The sequence below is a fragment of the Protopterus annectens genome, chromosome 2.part1, assembly GCF_019279795.1.
Source record: "Protopterus annectens isolate FY-2018-M chromosome 2.part1, PAN1.0, whole genome shotgun sequence".
Classification (NCBI taxonomy): Eukaryota; Metazoa; Chordata; order Ceratodontiformes; family Protopteridae; genus Protopterus; species Protopterus annectens.
Genome location: NC_056729.1, coordinates 805,361,946 through 805,385,166, shown reverse-complemented (window position 1 = coordinate 805,385,166; position 23,221 = coordinate 805,361,946). Strand labels below are relative to the sequence as shown.

Sequence of the window (23,221 nt, the reverse complement as noted above, 5' to 3'; positions counted from 1 at the left end):
CATTTGTTTTTCTGTAATACAATAATAATTAAGGTGAATTCATAATGGGACCTTGACATGAACATGGCTGTGTACACATTGTATAACCTTTTGGTTTTTAGCAAGCACCCTTACAAGGTGTTGTATAGTCCTCCATCATGAAGAAGTGCAGCACCATGAAGGGTTGTCCCTGCGGCCATGCTGAATGCTAATGAGGCATTTCTGAGGGACAGGCATATGCTAATTAGCTATGTGCCCTCTCCTAGAGGTGCCTCCATGAAGGCATATACATGGCAAAGCAATTCAAAAAAGCTATGAACCTATAAAAATGTTCTAATCCTAAACCTGGAATTTGCTCAGCCAATAATCACACTATACTTAACTCATAGCAGTAATCCTGTACAAACAACTACCAGTGCAGTTTGCAGATTTATTACTCTAGCCCTTCATAAAAAACATCAATGCAGCTCACTTCAGAAATTTAATTATCTATGCAGTTCAACTAGAGCAGCACTACTTTTGCCCTGTCTTACTTTCCAAATCTTTCACAAGTTTGGAATTTACTGAAGCCAAAAGAGACCATAAAGAAGTTCAGCCACATCACCCAGTAATGGTGGGAAGTCAGCAGTGCCCCCATTAAGAAGACTTTCTCTACATGTTCCTGGTGAAAATTTGTGATCACCCACAGAGTTATATAGACTGGTTATAAAGGTTGCTAGGGACGTAGTCTGCTAAACAGAAAGGGTAGTCTATACCAGAACTGGAGCATATGTTGAGCTAGGTAACATCACCTGGTCTTGTGGATATGATAATGTAGGTTTAGGTTTCTAGAATGGGTGTTTGTCTTACCACTTGTCCTGTTTAGCTGAAGGAGTTCAAAGAGTGCTGGGCCATTCATAGCACAAAAAGCTAAGCTGCAATCACCCCTCAGAAGCTTGTAGGACACAACAGAGTGACAGAGCTTTCAGTCTATTAGAGTAAATAAGAACACTGAGATCTCATACCTTTTTGGTGAGGAAACACTAAAGTGTCTCAAGCTGATGTAGGTGCTTGATGAGGTGCACAGTGAAAGGCGTGTTATATATATAAGCCTAATATGGGATGAATAAAGTAGGGCACATTATATTCAAGCCTAATATGGACCTTGAAGAACTACCATAAAGGATAAGTTTTGCTAGGTAGAAGGATTTTCTAACCAACACAGAAACATGAAGGTTACTATATATACTCGGGTCCCTGAAGACTGTGTCAGATTTAAGTGAAATGTTATCTATATGGTAAGATTTAGTGAAGCAAGATTTAACAAAGGAATCTGTGCTGCATTTCTCGGGGCTAAGGAGAGTCCTTCGATGATTCAAAGTCCCAGAAACATTTGCAGAATTAGTGCAGGCTATGCACAAGGACTCAATGTTAAACATACAGACAGCATTTGGACTCAAAGAAGCTTTTCCAGTGGGAGTGGGTGTGCAAAAGCATACAGCTCTGAGCCCACCGCTGTTCATGCTGGTGATGGACTACGTTAGCAAACAGGTCAGGGGGACAGATCAATAAAGCTGATTTATGCGGGCAATATGGCATTACAGGCAGACTCTGAACAAGAACTTCAGCAAATGACAGGGGAATGAAGTGCAAAACTGAAGGCACTCAGGATGACAATGAGTACATATAAGACAGTTGTAATAACAGCAATGGAGAAATCAGGAGAAGCTGGCAACTGAGATAGATGGGAAAATAGTGGAAAAGCTTAATAGGTTCAAGTATCTTTAAGAGGTGTTTGGGGAGAAGAGAAGTCTGAATGAGGAGGTCAAAGCCAGATTCAGAAGCGCTGCATCCAAATGGCACAGAATAGCAGGGATAGTGTTTGCCAGAAAACTGCCAAAGAAACCAAAAAGTAAAGTGTAGAAAACAATGGTGCAACCAGTACTACATTAAGGTACAGAAACCTGAGCAGTGAGGGTAGAGTAGTTGAGAAAGCTAGACATGATGTAGGTGAAGTGCCTGAGATGGATGATAGAATGCAAACTGTGGGACAAACAAAGAAATGAGGACATTAGAGCAGAAGTCCAAGTAGCTCCAGTAGCAGAGAAGGTCAAAGATAACAGATTATAGTGGGTTGGGCACATATGCAGGAAAGTGGAATACAATCTGGTGAAAATTATTTGAACAGACAGGAAGAAGGCAAGGGAAACGGAGGGTATTCAGCAAGTAGATGGATGGACTGTGTGAGAGAAGATTGGCATTAGTCAAGCATTATTGTCGAAGAAGGTAGGAGAGTGGCACTGAATTGAGACAGATGGTGGCAGTGGATGGAAGACCCTGACTGATGTCTACAGTGAGAAAAGGATGATGATGATTTGTTGGGCTCAGCATCTGCTGAAAAATTTGAATATTACAATAAGATTTAAAATCCATCCACAGCATGCAAAGATGCTTAGCAAAAATATATTGGTATAAGTTTTTATGTCATAAAAATATTTACCAAAGAGAAGGGGACTTGGGACAGACTCTTGTTGGATACCACTAGTTACATTTTTCTGTACAAAGCTAATACCTAGTGACCTTAGTGGTAGGCTTATGCCAGACAGCCAATTACCAAGCCAGCAAGCTATGTATGGGTTAATGTCTAATTGAGAGAATTTGACAATAATCACAGCATTGGGGATAGTTTCAAAGGCCTTGGCAAGGTCAAGGTAAGGAATATGGAATGTATGCCCTTATCCATGGTGTCAGCAATCCTCTCAATAAACTCAACTAGATATTGCAGGAATGATCTGTGTTTTACAAAGCTAAACTTATGTGTATGCAGGGAAATATGGTCACCTATATTAATGTTTATTTGTTCAGCTATAATTCATTCCAACGCCTGGTAAATACTTTTAGTGGGATTAATGGGTCTGTCATTCACAGGGTCAGGACAGAGACCACCTTTATGCAAGGGTACCACATCTGCCATTCTCCATTCCTCATAAACATAACCAGTGGAGCAAATTAGACTGAAGAAGTGATGGAAGAGTTTTGTTAAGTGGGACTTTATACTTCTCTGTATCCAGGGATATTGTCATGGCCCATGTAACATTAACATCCTTTCCTGGGAAATTAACCACAATTTAAGAACTCTTAATGCATACTTAGAATCCAGAAAAAAGCATGTATGTTCATAGGTTCATAAGTGCATAGGTGTGTACTAGGCTGATGGCCCTGGGGACTTTACAAGCCTAGCCATAGGATTACCCTGGCATCGTGCCACCTGACCTTAGTTCCCAGTGCCTCTGTCGAGTAGAGCCACTGGAGTGATCCCCGGGGTGAATTTTCTATTTCCCATCCACTCATCAAGATTCCTTTTGAAGAGGGTCAGCAAGCTGCTCTGCTTGACATGTATGGAAGTCTATTCCATACCATGGGTAGCCTCTGGGTTATGAACCTGTCCCTCCAGTACTCTCTGTTGATTGCGGTAATGAGGTTGAAGTTTCTGGAGCATGTGGTGTGGAGGGATCGGGATTTCTTTAGATGTAGCATTTCTAACAGAGCTGGGTCAGACATGTCTTTGTACGTCAGGCAGAGATCGCCTCTAAGTAGGCGATATGAAACAGAAAATAGTTGGAGTTTTTTGAGTCTGTCCATATGGGACAAGTGTTTAAGGCCTAGGGTCTTCTTTGTGAGTTACTTTTGTGGCCTCTCCAGTTGTTGCAGATGTCTAGTGAGGTGTACATGCCAAATGGGGCATTGTACTCGATGACTGGCCTAATGAGGGAAGAGTAGAGGGAAACAATGACCTCTTTCTTCCTGGATGCAAAACCCTTAGTAATGAGATGTGCCACATAGAAAAACTTTCTGACCACAGTGGCATTGTGGTGATCAAAAGAGAGGTTGCTGTCAACCTGTGTTCCCAGATCTCTTATAATGCCTTCTGTGTTCTGTGGACTACCATCAATGTGGCAATTCATGGGAATCGGGTTTTTCCCAAAGAGGATGATGACACATTTTTTTTGGCATTGAGCCTAAGGCCATGATTCTGACACCTGTTGTTGGTCTCAGTGAGGCCATTATGTAGGATGTCAGCATCACTTGGGGAGTTAATAATAGCTCCCAACTTGCAATCGTCTGCGAACATTGTCAGCCAGAGTCTCTTCTTGTTAGCCTGGACGTCAGAGAAGTAGATACCAAAAAGAAGAGGACCCAGGACTGAATCCTGTGGGACGCCACATGTGACTAGTCGACAGTCTGAATTGGAGTCAGCTACTTTCACACTGTGGGTTCTATCTGTGAGCCAGTTTGCAAACCACCTTAGTGATATAGGGGTTGATGCCTACCTTAGTGAGTTTTTCTATGATTCCTGAGTGGGGAATGGTATCAAAGGGCTTGGCCAGATCAAGGTAGGCTGTATGAATCACCTTGCCTTCATCCACAGCTCTGATGACTGACTCAAGGAAGTCGACCAAGTTGAGCAGGAATGCTCTACCCTTCACAAAACCAAATTGTGTGGGATCCAAAGTTTGGACATTCCCTGTATCCTTGTTTATTAGGTCCATGATGATGCGTTCCATGGCTTTGCAAATCATATTTGTCGGGTTAATGCAGTGATAGTTCCCGAGCGTCTGTAGTCACTCCTCCTTTGTGGAGAGGGATGACTGTAGCAGTACGCCATTCCGTAGGGACAAAGCCTGAGGTGAGGCTGTAATTGAACAGGGCATACAGGTGAGGTGCCAGTTTACTCTCTAGTTCATGTAAAACACAGCCAGGGATATTGTCAGGTCTCATAGAAGCTGCATTCTTGGCCTTGGACAGTGCTGTTTTATCCTGTGCAGCAGTAATACTGGGTGCCTGGCAATTTGCTGAGTAGTTTTCCCAGTTAATGGAGGGGTAGTTGAAGTAGCCTAGTATTAGAGTGTTAGGTTGGATCCTAATATTTTCCTGGGTGCTTAGAAACATGGAGTGTGAGTCTTGGGACATGGTTAGGGACCTATAGCAGGCTAAGACCTGGATTGTTGTCTTACCCAATGTTAGCTGCACCTGAAGTATCTCTGATGCGTTCTGCTGGGCTACCAGTATGGAGGTGTGCGCATCCTTTATGAATAAGGAAACACCACTGCCTATGGAGCTTTGGTCCAAGTTCTGGGGCCGAAAGATGTGGAAAGAGTTATAGCCTGGTAGTGTAGGGGTGCTTTCTGCTGCCTTGAAACTGGTCTCTGTTACAGCACAAATGTCGATGTTCTCCATTTTAAGGAGTGCTTCAAGCAAGTGCATTTTGAGATTTAGACTTCTAGTGTTGAGCAGCATGACCCTCAGATTGCATTTGTTTGTAGTTGTTACTGTGGTAATTTGGTCTTTGGAACACCACCTAAAAAAGGCACTATAGGGTGGCAAGAGCCTTGGCCAGTGTCTGGAAGCCCATGGGTGATGGACGCAGGCCATCTCTGGCAAAGCATCGAGGTCTGTCAATTATGTCATCCCAGACAGACAGATACTGCATCCCCTTAGAATGACACCAGAAACGTAGCCAATTGCTGAAATCAATCATTTTCTGCTTGTACAGTGGTATCATTCTGGGTGATGATAGGATGCTGCTCAGGGCTAGGGTCATACCCGCCTGGGCTACATAATCCGAGAGCTCCTCCATGTCTCTTTTCATGTAGTCCAGGGAGGTATGTCTCGGGTCATTCACACCCACATGTACAATGACTGAGTCATATTTGTATCTGTTATTGAGGGACCTGACTGCGTGAGTTATGTGGCAGATCCTGGCACCTAACAGGCAGGTGACTGTTACTTTATCCTTATTCAACCTAGTAAGTGGGACATCAGTGTGCCTCACTATCGAGTCACATCTGACTAGTGTGTTGGGCATGCTGTTTTGCCTTAGGAGCTTTGGTTGAGTGGCACACTGTTTAGGAGAGTTATGTGTCTCATGATTAGTGTGTTGTGGTGGTTGAGTGCATTTCTGTCTTGGAGGTCTCTGCTGTTTGAGTAGATTTTTATTGAGAGCCTCTGCGAAAGTGGGTGTGTGGTTTGTGTTTTTATGTGAAGGCAGTGCTGGTGTGTGTTCTGGAGGTCTATGTGTTCCATATGGTGTGGTGCAAGTGTTGACCTTCTCCTCTTGACCATCTATTCTGATCTTGGCTGGGGAGTGAGTGGCTTCCAATTTGGATATATAAGTGCATCTCTCCCAAGTCTCAGTGCTGGGAGGTAAGAGGAGAGGGTTGTTGATGTACATGAGGCAGTTGCTACACTGCGTCAGGATGCTCAGGTTCACCAGGTTAATAGGAGAAGCCACAGAGAACTGATCTTTAGACATGCCTGGAGAGGTGGGCATTAATAATAATTACTTGATCTGTTTCCTTGTAGAATGTTTAGTACTGTTAGCATATTTGTGTGCTAAAATAATTGCTACAAGAAGTCTGGTAGAGTGCTAGAATAATAAGCTAGTAAAAGTGCAGGAGAGGAGAGAACTAGTAGATCTAAGGGAACAATTGAAGAGCAGACTTTGGCACTACTCAGATGCTTGCAAACAGTCCTGGATATAGCAAGTCTGTATCTGGACTAGACTAGTTACAGGAAAGGTGGGAAGCAAGTGCAAATGTGGGCTTTTAAACTAGAAAGTTAAGAGAGGAAAAAACTGCCCAAACGGCCAATAAACTACAATATCTGGGCCAGAAAGCACTCCTCTTGTGGTAGATAAGCTACTTAGTGCTTACCACTCTCACTGATATGCTAGAAGGCTTCCCTCAAATACAGAAAGTCTTGGGGGCTCAGAAGCTTACATACAGTCCTGGATACAGCAAATCTATAGCTGGACTAGACTAGTCACAGGAAAGGTGGGAAAAGCGCAAACGCGGGCTTTTAAACCTGAAAGTTGAAAGATATGGAAAAACTGCCCAAACGGCCAATAAACTACAATTTCTGGGCCAGAAACCGCTCCTCTTGTGGTAGATAGGCTACCTAGTTCTTACTACTTCCACTGACAAGTTAGAAGGCTTCCATCCAACACAGAAAGGCTTGGGGGCTCAGAAGCTTACAAACAGTCCTAGATACAGAAAATCTGTATATGGACTAGACTAGTTACAGGAAAGGGGGAAACAAGCACAAATGCAGGCTTTTCAGTCAGAAAGATGAAAGAGATGGAAAAAACTGCCCAAACGGCCAATAAACTACAATTTCTGGGCCAGAAACCACTGCTCCTGTGGTAGACAGGCTACCTAGTGCTTATCACTCCCACTGATAAACTAGAAGGCTTCCCTCCGAAACAGAAAGGCTTGGGGGGGCTCAAAAGCTTACAAACAGTCCTGGATACAGCAAATCTGTCTCTGGACTAGACTAGTTACAGGAAAGGCAGGAAACAAACTTAGAATTTTTTTTTACAGAAAGGCAGCTAAAATAGCAGTAAAACAATTCAAGTGCAGTGCAAGCTAGCACACTTGAGTGTAGCAATATTAGAGCAAATATCGTTTAAATAAATGCAACTGAATTCAATTACTATTTTATTCAACTCTGAACAGTTAAAAATTGCCAAAAAATATGCTCGTCAGCTGAGAAATACACTCAGTAGAACACAAGGAGAGTTTGTTTTTAGTAAAATGGAAAGGGAGAAAGCAGGAACAGAAGATAATTCAAGGTTAAGAACCTAAGTGGGTTGGCCTTCTTAAATGTTCTCTCTGTATTAGGTAGAATGAGATAATTACACTAGACTGGAAGAAGTGTCAAGGATCACATTTACAATATGGGCGGGCAACTGCAAAGCCAAGTATTACAGCTACTAGCTGTAGCCATTAAACCACTAAATGAAAGTTTTAAGCATATAAAGGAGCAAGGAGGCACTAGAGAGTGCTTTTAACTGCAAATAAATCAGTTATATGATACCTGACTAGAACATAGAAACCTCACAAAAAATGTACAGAAAAGCACAGATACAGCACTCACAAACAGAAAATACAACTCTCGGTATGAAAAAGCAGTTTACAGTTAAGTAATTCAGTAAAAATGCAATTAGAGTAATGAAACAATGTCTAGCAATGCAAATACAGTGAAAACAGTATAAAACAGTACATAAATGAAGTGAAACAATAAAAAACACTTTATAACAGTGCAAAATGTTATAGATTAGCTGTATAGCACAATTATAATGTTAAAGAAGTGCAATTCAGTGAAATAAATGAAAGAAATAACTTATTCTTCTCTTGGAATCTTAAGGAAATTCTGCTTTCTCCCAGTGATGAATCACCATTCCACAGCCTGGTAAATGTCCCCTTTCAATCTTGCTATGGAGAAGAAGAATCCTTAGTAATGCTGTTTCCACTGCATGCAACAAACTCCCACAGAAGGGTAGTCAACTTGAAGTATATAATGTATTCCAGGCCAAACTATATGAATCCTTAAAATAAACCTACAATTGCTACAGTTGTATTGGCAAGGGCTAGTCATTGTATTCTCTCTGGCATATAAACTCCAATTGTCCTGTTGTGTTATTGCAGTACATAGATAACTCAGTCAAGCATAAATTCAGCACTGTAAATCAGTAAATAGGAACTTCTACATTTGAACTCGATATTGTCCTTAATCTTTAATCCCATATCTACATCTTATGATTCAATTTGCATATTTATTTCTACCATTTCTTCTTCGACATCTAGTAATTGTGTAAATGAGTACTGTAAGGTACATCAGAATTGTATTGTGCTGACATGCTAAAAACTGCAACTGAATGACATTTATTTCATTACTATGTAATCCATTACCTGTAATTTTGTAAACTGTTTGCATTTGTACAACACACTAAATTTGTAATTATTTGTGAATCTGCTCCTGGATCATGTTTGTAAAGGGTCCAAGACAAGCCTACCTACCATGTAAACCAACACAATAAATACATAAATAAATAACAGGAGCATAGAATTATCATAATAATGCATCTTACTTTGTTAAAAATGCAACAGATATGCATTACATAACAAGAAGACAGTAAGATGAGATTCTTTGCCCTACTACACATATCACAAAAGTAAGTACTTAATATTTTGTTTCTACATACCAAAGCTGCCATTGCCCATCCAGTCTTATTGTAGATGAATTCCAAGTTGTTCCTTCTGAGATACAACAGCCCTCCAACAAGAGAAACAAGCAGAGCCAGGGCAATAGTACCAGAATAATTGGGTGGACGGAATACTCTTATCTGTAAAACAGAAATATGAGAACATTTTCATTACAGCAAAATTAAAATATCATTGTAATGGGGAACTGGGTCTTCAGCAGAGTCAATATGCTAACAAATAAAAAAAAACAATATTTAAAACACAGATGATGCATATTGTAATGGGGAACTGGGTCTTCAGCAGAGTCAATATGCTAACAAATAAAAAAAAACAATATTTAAAACACAGATGATGCATAATTTACAAAGTGTGATTATAATGCAACCTGTCTTGGATCAGAGGAATGTGAGTACCTGGAGCTACAACCCACTCAGTGAGTAATCATTTTGTTATGTTATGTGTTCATTATTCTTTGCAATACTACTCTACTGGATTCTGTTATATCTGACTACACTGAGTATAGATTCTTTTAAGACCTTCCAAGTTCAACTTCTTGAAATTGACTAAGAAACTCCAAATACTGAAAACCTTTCTAGACATGGATAAGTTCATCAAATTGGCCTTATCTGCTCAGTGAAATTGTGAATCTAAAAGCCCACAGCAGATCACTCTCAAAGTCTGTCTGCTGAATCATTCAAAATCCAAATCATGGCTATAATTATAAGTTAACCCCTCTGTGACATCCCCACTCTGGGCCAGTAATCAAGGAGTCTGAATCCTCACCACTGACACTGGAGAGGAATGTTCACTTGGAACAAAAATGGATACACACAGTATTCGAGATGCAGCTCTCTGCATCAAGCACGATTTCCCTTAAGAGCACACAGGGAACACACTCAGTCTGGGAGTTGTTTCCCTCTCACTCCAGAACCCCAGTAAGACTCCCCACTGGCATAGCTATAGAGGTGGTCCTCAGCCAATTGCCCAAGCCAAATCCTCCACCAATCTCTCTGTGAAACCAGTGCTTTGTGTCCCTGCTCCAAGCAGCTGGCAAACATTTGAGATTTGATTTTCACACACACACACACACACACACACACACACACACACACACACACACACACACACACACACACACACACACACACACCTGGGAAAGGCTGGCACAGATTTTGTAGCTATGTCCCCTTCTGGCAAGACTATAAGGTAGTTACTGCCACCAGACACTCCTAAGCCAACTAATCTAAGGCTGTTACAAGGGTATCCAATTATACTTAGTGAAATTAATATTAGTACAAATGGTAATGTTTTGACCATGGCAGTAAGGCTTGCAGGAGTTGCCACAGACTCATGAAATAGATATAAGTACTCTAAAAGTTTAAAATATTTTCTGAAGGACCAGCCACAATGAAAAGTCTAACTATATTTAATAATACATAATAAAAGAACATGAAATATTAAAATAACACAGATGAATAGATTCACAGAGATACAGAAAAACAGTACTTAACTAATCTCACTATATTTTCCTGACTGATCTAAAGAATTACTATTCCCTGGTTCACTTACTAGAGCAAGACAAGATGAAGTAGTTGAAGGGTCCTACTTTGTCATGTTCCAAAAACAGAGTGCTCTCAGACTTCAGTCTCACCTACAGTAGTATTAAAGCATAATTTTTAGTGATGGATTACAAAATGAAATCACATACATCTGGTCATCTGACTTCTGGTTCCAATGCTACCCTATGGCTAGAAACTGCCTGGATTTAGCACATATGTGTCAATAGTACACACACAGAGCTTGCTAGGATAAGTCATAAAACAATTTCAAACCTCCACCTTTCCAGAGTAGCAATTAGTAACCCCAAAGACAATACAGAAAGCTTCCTAGTGACAGCATGTGTGTAACTTGAGTGGTTGCTTAGATATTGTAATTTGTTTAGAAGTCTCTGGATGCACTGAAAACTGTCTGCCTTACTGAGAATGTTAAATCATTTTGTTGCTGTTTTCACTGTTTGTAAACCTCTTTGCCTTTCCACCGTTTGCAAAATAACTGCTGCTACTTTTCACTGTTTGCAAGGCATCTGTTTGTTTTGTTTTGTTTTGTTTTCCCACCAAGCAGTGTTTTAAATAACTGATTTGTTTGCTGTTTAACTCATTCACTCCAATGGAGCTCAGGAAGTTTGTACTGTAACTTCCAATGGGTGGAGCCTAAGCCTAATGACTTAATCAAATTATGTCCTCGCATTCCAAACACATGTTCATATTTCTGGAACGATAGGGGTTATGAAAGAAGCATCAATGGCAAACCCTTCGGCACAAAGTATTTTTACAGTGGTAATATTGTTTAGGTTCTAGATCTTAAAGTGAATTTTACAAGTCACAGTAACTGTTACGATTGTAATATTTTCTAAACAAATTACAATATCTAAGCAACCACTCAAGTTACACACATACTGTCAGCAAAATTTTATTCATCTAGCTGAGAACTTTCATGTAATGCTAAGGAGTTCTGTCTGTTACTTGGTTGTTGAAATATTTAGAAAAATATGAAAATTATATCTATATAAATTAATATCATAAAAACAACAGTAATGTATTTTTATCTGCCCTAGACAGAAGTCAAATATTAATGCAGTTATCTTTGCCTTTGTCTAAGCTTCGAGAAGAATTTTTTAAAAACCTTGTATATAACATGGTTTGTGAATTATTGATACAAATATGAACAAGCAATATTTCTGACCTAGAGGAGTCAGTAGGAGTTAACTGCAGATGCACCTGGAGGTGTAACTCAAATGTAATCAGTTAATATATTCATTAGTATCTCCTTGCTGTTTAAAGCATTTTTTATTGTCTCACTGCTGTTTTTTCTGTTGTGTAAAACATTTTTACTGTTTCCTGCCTAAATTAGTGAATCTAGTAGCTGTAGTATAGGCCGGATACAGTTTTCCTGCATCTGGTTCTGTTTGTAGTGGTGGTTATAGTCTGAGTACATTTTCCAAGCCATCTTTAATTGGAAGGGGCCCTTCTGCACCCTAGTGAGAGAAGTGTGCTGTCTGGAGGAGTGTGATTGGTCTATGGCTTGGACTAAGCCCCCTCATTGGTTCTTTTTGAGTTTTTTTTTTAAGTTTTTTTAATTATTTGACTTCTGATATTTAAGTCCTATGTTTCACAGGTTTCTGCTTGTTTGCATGTCATGCAGCACTGCACATTGCCACGCAATTTTGCACCATAGCCATACAGATAAATTTGTTGTTTTTTTTTCCTTAAACACAGTTGTAGTACATTAGTGTAGTTCTCATCTTTAGTACATTTTGGTCTAAGAAGTATTGCTAGTGAGCTGTGACCTATTAAATCACCAGCAAAAAAAACCCCATCAGAAATGCCTATCTGCAGAGCTACTGCTAGATCAGTAGTGAAAGTGCCACCTTTGGTATAACAGTTCTTCAAACCTAGCATTATGGACAGATGGACTACCCTCTGCCAGCCTTGTTGACTTGGGTCTCCTGAGGCAGTGTAGCAACTGCCTCATGCACACTGGCAAGCCTGGACTAATAACTCACTCTAGTGCAGAGTGTGAGAGATGTATCTACACCAAGAATCTTGAATCCTTGCTCTCTCACACTCAAAACAGCAACACAGAAGAAATTGACAACACACACCCCCACTACTCATGCACATAGTACCACTAATCATACACATAGCACACTTCCAACACATAAATCAACATAAGCAGAGGTTATCTCAAAAAACTTTCTGAAACACCAAAGACCTCCAAAACACAAGAGTGCTACAATTAACACAGTTCCCACAGCACCCAAGACATATAGCAAAACCAGTGTATCGCCTACCTAGCCCTTAAGGTGTAACACTCAAAAATCACATTTTCTTGTCATTCAGGACTCCATAGTGAGACACCCAGATATCCCACTTACCAGGTTAGACAAGGAAAAAGTCACAGTTAGCTGCCTCTCCAGTGGCAAGATTCATCAGATCATGCAAGGACTCGGGTCTCTCAGCAACAAGTACCATTATGACTCTGTCATAGTTCATGTTGGAGTGAACCACCTGAGATGTACCTCACTGGGCTATATAAAGAGAAACATAGTTGAGTTCTCTGAGTATGTGTCTCAGGCAGGTATGTCTCTAACCTTGAGCAGCATATTATCCTCACCTAGAACGATTCCACAGTATAAACAAAAAAAATTACTGATTTCAATAATTGCCTTAGTTTTTTCTGTCATTCAAAGGGGATCCTGTTTCTGTTAGCTTGGGATGACATGGTCAAAAAAACTCGCTGCTTTGCCAGAGATGGTTTGCACCTGGCACCACTACGCCTTCAGCTGCTGGCAAAGGCTCTTGCCTTCCCCACAGTACCTTTTTAGACAAGGTCAAAAAAACAAACTTGCAGACATGAAAATTGGCAATCAAAATAAAATAAGGGTTATGCTGCTAAAAACTGGATTCTTAAACTAAAATCTGCACACCCTGGAAGCATTTCTATCACTGGAGGATGTAGATGTCTGTGCAGTAACAGAAACCTGGTTCAAGGCCTCAGAGTACCCTGGCCTTGCAAGGCTACAATGCCTTCCACATCTTCAGAACACAGAACAAATGTGTGAGAACCAAAGGGGGCAGTGTTTCTGTCTATATTAGAGACACTCTCCAAAGTACAAAATGAACTGGCACCTCACCTAAGTGTCATGTTTAATCATAGCCTCACCTCAGGCTTCATGCCCACTGAGTGGCACACAGCTACAGTTATCCAACTCCACAAGGAGGGATCCACCCTGGATCCCAGGAACTACCGCCCCATCAGCCTGACGAGCCTGATCTGCAAGGCCATGGAATGTATTATCATGGAACTTATAAACAAAGACACTGGCAACCTTCAAACACTGGACCCCATGAAGTTTGGGATCGTGAAGGGCCGATCCTGTCTAATGAACCTGATTGACATCTTTGAGTCAGTCTCCAGAGCCGTGGACAAGGGTAAGGTGGTCCACACAGCCTATTTGGACCTCTCCAAGGCCTTCAACACCATCCCCCACTCTGGAATCATAGATAAACTTACTAAGGTGGGCATTAATCCCTATGTCACTCAATGGGTTGCCAACTGGCTTACTGACAGAACCCACACTGTAAGAGTAGCCGACTCCAAATCCAGCTGCAGACAAGTGACAAGTGGAGTACCTCAGGGTTCAGTCCTGGGACCGCTCTTGTTTGGCATCTACTTCTCTGAAGTACAGGCCAACAGTAAGGGACTCTGGCTTACAAAGTTCACAGATGACTGCAAACTGGGAGCCATTATTGGATCCCCAAATAATGTGGATATTCAACAAAAGGGCCATACAGAAACAGATGCTTGGAGCTAGAGCCATGGGCTCAAGCTCAATGCCAAGAAATGTATAGTTAGCCCCTTTGGGAAAAAACATGCACCCGTGAATTACTACATAGGTGGCAGTACACTAAACACTGAAAGTGTAATAAGAGACTTAGGAACACAGGTGGACAGTGGTCTCACCTTCAATAACCACATCACCACAACAGTCAGGAAATCCTTTTATGTGGCACACCTCATCACTAAGGGATTTTCATCCAGAAAAAAGAAGGTCATAGTCCCACTGTACTCATCCCTCATTAGACCCATTATAGAATACAATGCCCCGTTTGGTATGTTCCTCTCAAGACATCTGTAACAACTGGAAAGGTCACAGGAATACCTCACTAAAAGAATCACAGGCCTAAAGCAGATGTCCCATGCTGACCGTCTAAAAAAAACTCCACCTCTACTCTGTTGCATATCGTCTACTCAGAGGCAATGTCTGCTTAACATACAAGGCCATGTCAAACCCAGAGCTGCTGGACATGCTACACTTAAGGAAATCCCAATTGCTCAGAGACGCTCTAGGGATCTAAACCTTGTCATCACAATGAACAAAACATGCTGGAGGGATAGGTTCCTGACCCAGAGACTTCCCCAGACTCTGGAATAGACTGCCCATACATGTCAAGAAGAGCACCTCTTTGGCCCTCTTCAAAAGGAACCTTGATGATTGGATGGATAGGATAGATAGGAAATTCACCCCAGGGATCACGTCAGTTGCCCTGCTAGACAGGGGTCCAGGGAAGTAAATACTGTGGGAAGAAACAGCAAGGGAATTGTTATGGCTAGGCTTGTACAGGCCCCTGGGCCGATAGCCTAGTACTAGCCTATGAACCTATGAACTTCACTGCCCAACTAGTTAAACTGGACAACTACATGGAGTTACTCTAAGTTCAGTTTATGGTGGGTAAGACCACCATTCAAGTCATAGAGAGTTATAGATACCCCTTCATGGATCAAGATGTGCAGGAAGCCTATTTAACTAAACTGGAGTCAATCAAAATATTGCCAACACTTTAGTCACAGGAGATTTCAATTATCCCACCATCAACTGGGAAACCTACTCTAGCCCTAACTCACTAGCGCAAAAGTTACTTGACTTTGTTAACTCAAATGCCCTGGAACAAATTGTCAAACCCGTACAAGAGGAAAAGACATACCAGATCTTGTCCACACTAACATGACAAACAGAGGCACCACAGCAACTATCGGACCCTCACTAGCACTAACACCAGAACACAATAAGGGCAAATCCAAGACCCACCTCCAGCTCAAAGTGCTATCTACACCAAAGATAACACTAAAGCCCTCTGCAATCACTTGCATAAGTGTATAGACTTGGCTGTTCCAGAGAGAATCAAAGCCAGAGTCCCAAGTAAAAACATGCTACCCTGATAGATATCCAGCATCTACAAACTCTACAACAAATGTAAAAATGAGCTTTCTAAGAAAACAAAGGTGAGGCCCCAGTAATGGAAAAACACCCTCCTCAGCCTCAACAGGCAAATAAGACAACATGTTAAATCCTCTAAGGGCAACTTTGTGAAACACTTAGCAATCACAGTCAAGGATAACCATTAGATCTTTTACAGCTTTGTATGTAGCCTAAAAGGTAGGGCCCAGGCATTTGCCAAACTAGTGACTAACGGTGCCACACACACTGATCCCGCAGAGATAGCAAACCTGCTATTGGACAGATTTGAGGAAATTTTCACTTGTTTATCCCCTCCAAACTTATCACAAACTTTGCCCACAACCCCCACCCCACCCTACATATCTGAAGAGCAGGTCATTAAAGCCTTGTCTAAGGCAAAATAAACACAGCCTCTAAGACACCAGATGACATCCCAGGCTGCCTTCTAAACAAACTAAAACATGAACTAGCATCACCATTAGGCAGCCTATTCAATCATAGCCTAACCACAGGCTTTGTTCTTGTGGAATGGAGAACAGCAACAGTTATTCCCCTCCACAAAGATGGCTTAGCAACAGACCCAGGGAATTACAGATCCATAAGTCTGACCAACCTCATCTATAAGGCCATGGAACGTACCATCATGGCCATCATAAAAAAAGACATAGGTGACCTACAAACCTTGGATCCAACCCAATTTGGCTTTGTCAAGGGCAGATCTTGTCTGGTAAACCTGGTGGATTTCATTGAAAATGTGACCAGGGCCATGACGAGGGCAATTCTGTGCACACAACATACCTCAACTTGTCAGAGGCCTTCAACACAATCCCACAAATACCTCTCAAACTTTTAGTGCAATAAATCTGGACAAAGCCTGACAAAATGGGGGGACAAAAGCACAAAAACAGACATATTTTAAATATTGCTCTTATAAACTTAGAAAGCTGCCAGAATAACATGGTTTGTTTTGGCATACATTTCCTTAAGAATTTGAATTCTGAAACTCAAATGTATGTCATTATTTGGTGACATCATTCTTCAGATCATCCCAGTAATTTGCCAGAAAACCACACATTTTATGAAGAACAGACCAAAAAATATGAGCCAAAAATGTGGACATTCTGTGAAAATCTGTACAGCTGAGAGGTACCCAGGCATTACCGATAAACTTAGCAAACTGAATGTAAATCCCTTTGTTGTAAGATGAGTTGCCAATTGGCTCACAAAACAATCACACACTATCAAAGTTGGTGACTCCACATCACCCAGCAGACCTGTCACCAGTGGGGGTGCCACAAGGATCAGTGCTGGGACCCCTACATTGTGGCATATACTTCTATGAAGGTCAGGCCAAAACTATGGGGCTGAGGCTGACCAAATTTGTGAACGACTGTAAATTGGGTGCAATTATTTATTCCCCAAATGATATCAGTATACTTGAAGAGGATTTTATGCAGACCAACGACAGGTGTCTTAGTCATAGTCTCAAACTGAATGCAAAAAAAATGCATCATCATTCCCTTTGCTAAAAACAATGTCCATTCACACTATCAAATTAACAACAATACCCAAGTACCTACAAAGTGGTAAGGCATCTGGAATCAAAAATAGACTGCAACCTTAACTTTGACCGCCATGTGCCTACTGTAGTAAGGAAGGATTTTTACATAGCACACTTGATTAGCAAAGGCATCACCTTTACAGCAAAGGAGGTTATAACCTTGATATAATCATCACTAATCAGGCCAATAATTGATTATGACGCTCCTTTTGGCATGTACCATATGAAGCACCTGCAACAACTGGAGAGACCGCAGAGGTTTCTAACAAAGAAAATCAAGGGACTCCTGCATGTGCCTTACACAGACTGACTAAAGTCCCTGTCACTATACCCAGTATTGTATAGACTTCTTAGGGGGAGACTTATGTTTGGCTTACAGAGAAATCTCCGGCCCAAACCTAATGAATTTGCTGCACATCCGTAAAACAAATGAGACTACAGCTACCCTTTCCAGTGACTTAAATATGGCCTGCAACTTGAATAGGAAATGCTGGAGGGACAGATTTGTAACATAGTGACTGCAACATCTTTGCAATAGGCTGCCAGTTCATGTGAAGTAGAGAAACACTATGACACTTTTCAAAATAAACCTGGATGAGTGGATGGGGCACCATAAATTCTTACCAGAGATAGTACCCACAACCCTCCTGGACATGGGCAGTCATTACTAAATATAATCCTGGGGATATGACTAGAGTATCTATGGTATTACATTGGGATGAAATGGCTAGGCTTAAAATGACCTCCGGGTCGATATCTTATTAACCTCTTATGATCCTATGATCCTATATTAGTGTTATCCATAGTAAGAAATTAAATGCATTTGTAGATAATATGAGTAAAGAGGAACAGAACACTCTTTCCCCATTATATGAACATATGAATGCTATCATCAAATGTAAATTGACCTACATAGGAAGTTTGTCCAAGTTATATAGTTAATTGCAAATAATAATCATTTTGATGCAAACTTATGGAACTTTTTAGATGGTAGAGGACGGAGTGATTGAATAGATGGTAAGAATAAAACTTTGTTACTTAAATCAGTTTGTCAAACTTCTTCAGGTTTATATTGTAAAGTTTTTATGTGGAGATATATATACATAGAATGTATATTACTCCCTATAAAATCTCTAAGTTTAGACAAATTACTTATTTTGTTTGTTGGAGATGTAGTAAAGCTGGGAAAGCTGACTGGACACATCTTTATGGGTTGTGAAAAATTACATGCATATTAGGAAAAGCTAAGTAAGGGGTAGTGGTCTGATAATTTTTCTTTTAACTAGATCAATAATACTAATAAATGTTCCAGTTCATTGATCTGTAAAAGCTAAACAACAAAAATGTTCTGGAGCCTTCTGACATTAGCTTGAAAAGTTATTACTAAAATTGCAAATAGAATTCAGTTCCAATAATTTTAAATTTAACTGCAATACTATGTAAAACTGAAAAAGAAGTGGTTAGATTAAGATCTATAAATCATACTAAGACTTCTAGTGGTTGGAATAGCCTTGAAATACTGTGATTGAAATGCCAATACTCCTAATGCGTTAATTGTGTAAGATTACACTAACGTATAACAGTTTGTGATGTTGAATTTCTTCATTCTCTGTATTATTATTAATATGTTAAATTAATAAAAATGTTCTTAAAAATACAGGGCAATAAGGGAAAGGAAGGGAAGCAATCAAATGTCATCATGGAAGTATCAAATAGAGAAGACTGTAAAGCAATTAAGACGATTAGTGTCACTGTTAGAAGAGTATAGAAAACGGAAAATATCAACAAAAATACTTAGATAGATATGATAATGCAATGCACAGTATTAGAACAGACCAGGAGCTATATACACTACTGCAAATAATAACTAAAGATATCAGCACAGGCAGAAAAACTAATGTGAAAAACTGAGAGACTACCAGCCCAGCCAGATAGAATTGTATAAATAATGCTGTGTTATTGTAAATATTAATATGATCCAGAGGTCTGTGTAACAAATGTAAGAAAGCTGTTCTAAGTTTCAAAAATGGAACCACAGTACTACCTGCTGGAAGAAAGCTGATGAGTAAAGCATTTTATGACTGTTTGATTTCAAGTGAGGAGACAGGATGTCTGGACTAGGAAATTCTTTCTGTTGTTCTAAGACAAAGATAATTACTAGGTTTTACATATAAAGAATCTTTTATTGCTATGTCTTCCTGGCAGGTGCAGATTATGACAAGAAATGTTAAAATTTTAAGTTCTGTGGACCTGGGAAACTCAAGTAGAAGTGTCACAAATTATGTAATCTGAAATGACTCAGCAGTAATTTATATTATCAATTTAAGACTTTCTCAGAGAGAAAGAATGAGCATTTTGTATTTGTCTTCAGATCTGACAATAAATCACCAGCACTTTGCTTTGCTCTGTAAGGAGTTTATTTAGAAAAGTGATTTCCCTTAGAGATAGATAGGAATATAGCCAGATTAGTCTAGCTGTTTTCTATATTTACGTGAGACTATCCTACAATGTTGTTAAAGTATTTCCTGTGATTTCTGAACTCTCTGTTATCACTGTGTTGTATTGACGAGTAGTGTCTTGTGTTTTTAGTATTTATTAAATATTTTAAACCTTTTAACTGAGGCTGGTTTGTGTGTAGAGATATTTCAGCTCTTAAGAGTACTTGGATGAATTTGGTGACACTGTATAGGCCACTCCTAAATAGCCTTCAAGTCTTAGTCATACTTACCAATTGGATAATAATAACATTGCACAGTAAAATTGGACACTCTTTGGTAAGGGCCTTTATAGTAGCTGATAAGGGTCATTGGTGGCAGTCGGTACTACCTTATAGTCTGGAAAGAAGGGAACATAGCTGGAGAACCTGTGCCAGCCGTCCCCCAGAGTGTCTGTGTGTTTGTATATAATTCATATCTCAAAGTGTGTGTGTGTGTGTGTGTGTGTGTGTGTGTGTGTGTGTGTGTGTGTGTGTGTGTGTGTGAGCTACTTGGGCAGGGGCACAAAGCACTGGTTGGACAGAGAGGATGCTGGTGGTTTTGGCTTGACCACTCGGCTGAGATCTGTACCCTATAGATGTGCCAGTGAGGAGTCTTATTGTGGATCTGGAGAGAAAGGGAGAGACCAGCCCTAAACTGACTGTGATCTCTGTGTGCTCTTAAGGGAAATTGTACTTTACTGTGTGTGTACTTCTTATCCTCCCAATGTGGATGACCCTCATTGGTGCTGTTGGTGAGGATTGAGGCTCCTTGTTTACTGGGCCAGTGCATGGGTGTCACATATTAATTGTTTGGCAGTGGTGAGACATCCACATCAAATATTGTTTCATAGTGGTGAGTTAACCACATCACATATTAATTGGCTTGTAGTGGTGTGGATAGTAAATCCCTGTAGCTTCTGTACAGTGATGACTGAAGGTGTTTTTGTACTCTAAATCAGCCATGCAGTGAACATTCAAGTTCAGATCACAATTGTTTTATTTCTTTTCTTAGCTTAGTTAGTTAGGGAGAGCAGGCAAGCATGTCAGCAGAGGAGTATGGCAAGCTGACAAAGAGCCAGTTGCCTGAAATGTGCCAGGCTAAAGTTATGGTGCATGGAAACCTGACTAAAGCAGACATGATTTCAGCTTTGGTCACAGCTGCATCAGAAAATAGCAACCAGGAGAATGATCAGACTGGCCATGGAGGTGTACAACACTAAGAGAATGGACAGCTCAACCTTTCTGCAGAGGACTTAAAAATCCATCTGGAGCTAAACAGAATTGAGTTGGAGGCCAAGTGTTTGGAAATAGAAGCAGCAGAAAGACTGAGGCAGCTAGAGAGTGAGGAAAATGAGACCCTGCAATGTCTGCGGGCTGAGGAGAATGAAAAACTGCTATGCCTGGAAGCTGAGTAGGAGAGGTAGAGGCAGCATGAAAAGGAGATGCTGACTCTTCACCAGAGTCATGGAGGTAATAGAGAAGGGAGTAACCAAACCCTAGAAGCACAAAAGGTCAGTATATTTCTTCCACAGTTTACAGAGGGGGATCATTTTGATAGTTTCATTCATATGTTTGAGAGGGTATGTAAACAGTATGATGTTGACCAAAGGCTCTGGGTACAATTCCTGACCCCCTTACTCCATGGCAAAGCTGTAACTGTCTTGTCCAAACTGTCTGACAATGATTTTTTAAATGATAATGCTGTAAAGATCTGTTTTCTAGAATCTTTTAAGCTAGCATCTGAAGCTTATAGGAAAACGTTTTCTAAGCATAGATGCACAACAGATGAAAGTGTGTATGAATATTTTGCTGAACTAAGCACTTTTTTTCATAAGTGGGTGAGTGGATGTCAGGTCGCCACTTCTGAATGGCTGGCAGACCTTTTGGTGAGGGAACAAGCCCTTAGCACTTTGCCTGAGGACATGAGGATCTGGGTAGCTGATAGACACTGCCTTACTGTAGATGAGTTGGGGAAGAATGGAGACCTAGACCTAGCAAGCAGGGCATCCCTGAACTGGAAAGGAACACTCAGTGCTGCTCATGGGTCTAATGGAACCCATGGTGGGGAACCCAGACTGCCGCAACAGAATCTACCAGCAGCAGGAGAAGCCACTAGTCCAGGTACATGTCCAGGACCTAGGGTTAAATGTTTTGAATGCAACCAGTAGGGCCATGTGTCAACCTTGGTACTACTTGATACTTGGTATATATCTCTTGTTTTTCCTGCTTTACTAGTTTAGTCCAGTTTCAGAGTTGCTGATTCCTGGGCTTTGGTTGTAGTTCCTGTGTACTGTTTCCTTGCCTTATTTGGGGGAAGGGAAGCTACCTTGCTTTCCTGCTTTACTAGTTTAGTCCAGTTTCAGAGTTGCTGATTCCTGGGCTTTGGTTGTAGTTCCTGTGTACTGTTTCCTTGCCTTATTTGGGGGAAGGGAAGCTACCTTGCTTACCAGTGGGAGTGGGAAGCATTGAGCTGCCTTTTGTCCAGTTTTGTGAGGTTTCAGCCAGTAACTAGTAGTTTATTGGTCGTTTTGGGCCAGTTTCTAGCTTTTCCAGCCCCCTGGTATAAAACTTTCAGCTTGTACCTACTCAGCACAGACTCCATGTGGGCCAGCAGAGTAATCCAGGCTGCAGAGAGCTGAATAAGCGACTTTTCTTGATACTAAGTATATTTTTGTTGCTTTCCACATCTGAATACCTAGCAACTGTATTTCGCCTGCCTTTCTGTTACATTGAAGCTGTTTTTACTGCATTTAACTTAATATTGCACTTGGAATCCTTGTTTGTTACTATTTGACTGTATTTGTAGCAAATTCTTCTGTGTAAGCTGTAGTAGCTGATTCATAGCATTTATAAGTGTTTGCTGTACCTGTTTCTGCCTGTTTTGTGAAAAAAAAGAAAAAAAGAAAAAATATCTCTTGTTCTTCCTGCTTTACTAGTTTAGTCCAGTTTCAGAGTTGCTGATTCCTGGGCTTTGGTTGTAGTTCCTGTGTACTGTTTCCTTGCCTTATTTGGGGAAGGGAAGCTACCTTGCTTTCCTGCTTTACTAGTTTAGTCCAGTTTCAGAGTTGCTGATTCCTGGGCTTTGGTTGTAGTTCCTGTGTACTGTTTCCTTGCCTTATTTGGGGGAAGGCAGGCTACCTTGCTTACCAGTGGGAGTGGGCAGCATTGAGCTGCCTTTGTCCAGTTTTGTGAGGTTTCAGCCAGTAACTAGTAGTTTATTGGTCGTTTTGGGCCAGTTTCTAGCTTTTCCAGCCTCTGGTATAAAACGCGCTAAACGCGCGTTAGCACGTTTTAGAGCGATTTAGCGCCGATCTGCCACTGTTGCACACTAGGGCAGTGCCGGTTAAGCAGGTTTAAACTATTCGGCTACCTAAAGTCCACTC

The 23,221-nt window shown here is 40.8% G+C and overlaps 1 protein-coding gene across 1 annotated transcript in view; it reads right to left on the bottom strand.

Moving 5' to 3' along the window:
- Positions 1-23,221, bottom strand: part of TUSC3 (tumor suppressor candidate 3) — a 1,506,863-nt gene that overhangs the window by 129,961 nt on the left and 1,353,681 nt on the right. Inside the window, exon 5 of the mRNA XM_044063505.1 lies at positions 9,002-9,142. Coding sequence (XP_043919440.1) covers positions 9,002-9,142 — 141 coding nt within the window. The remainder of the gene's footprint in view (positions 1-9,001; positions 9,143-23,221) is intronic.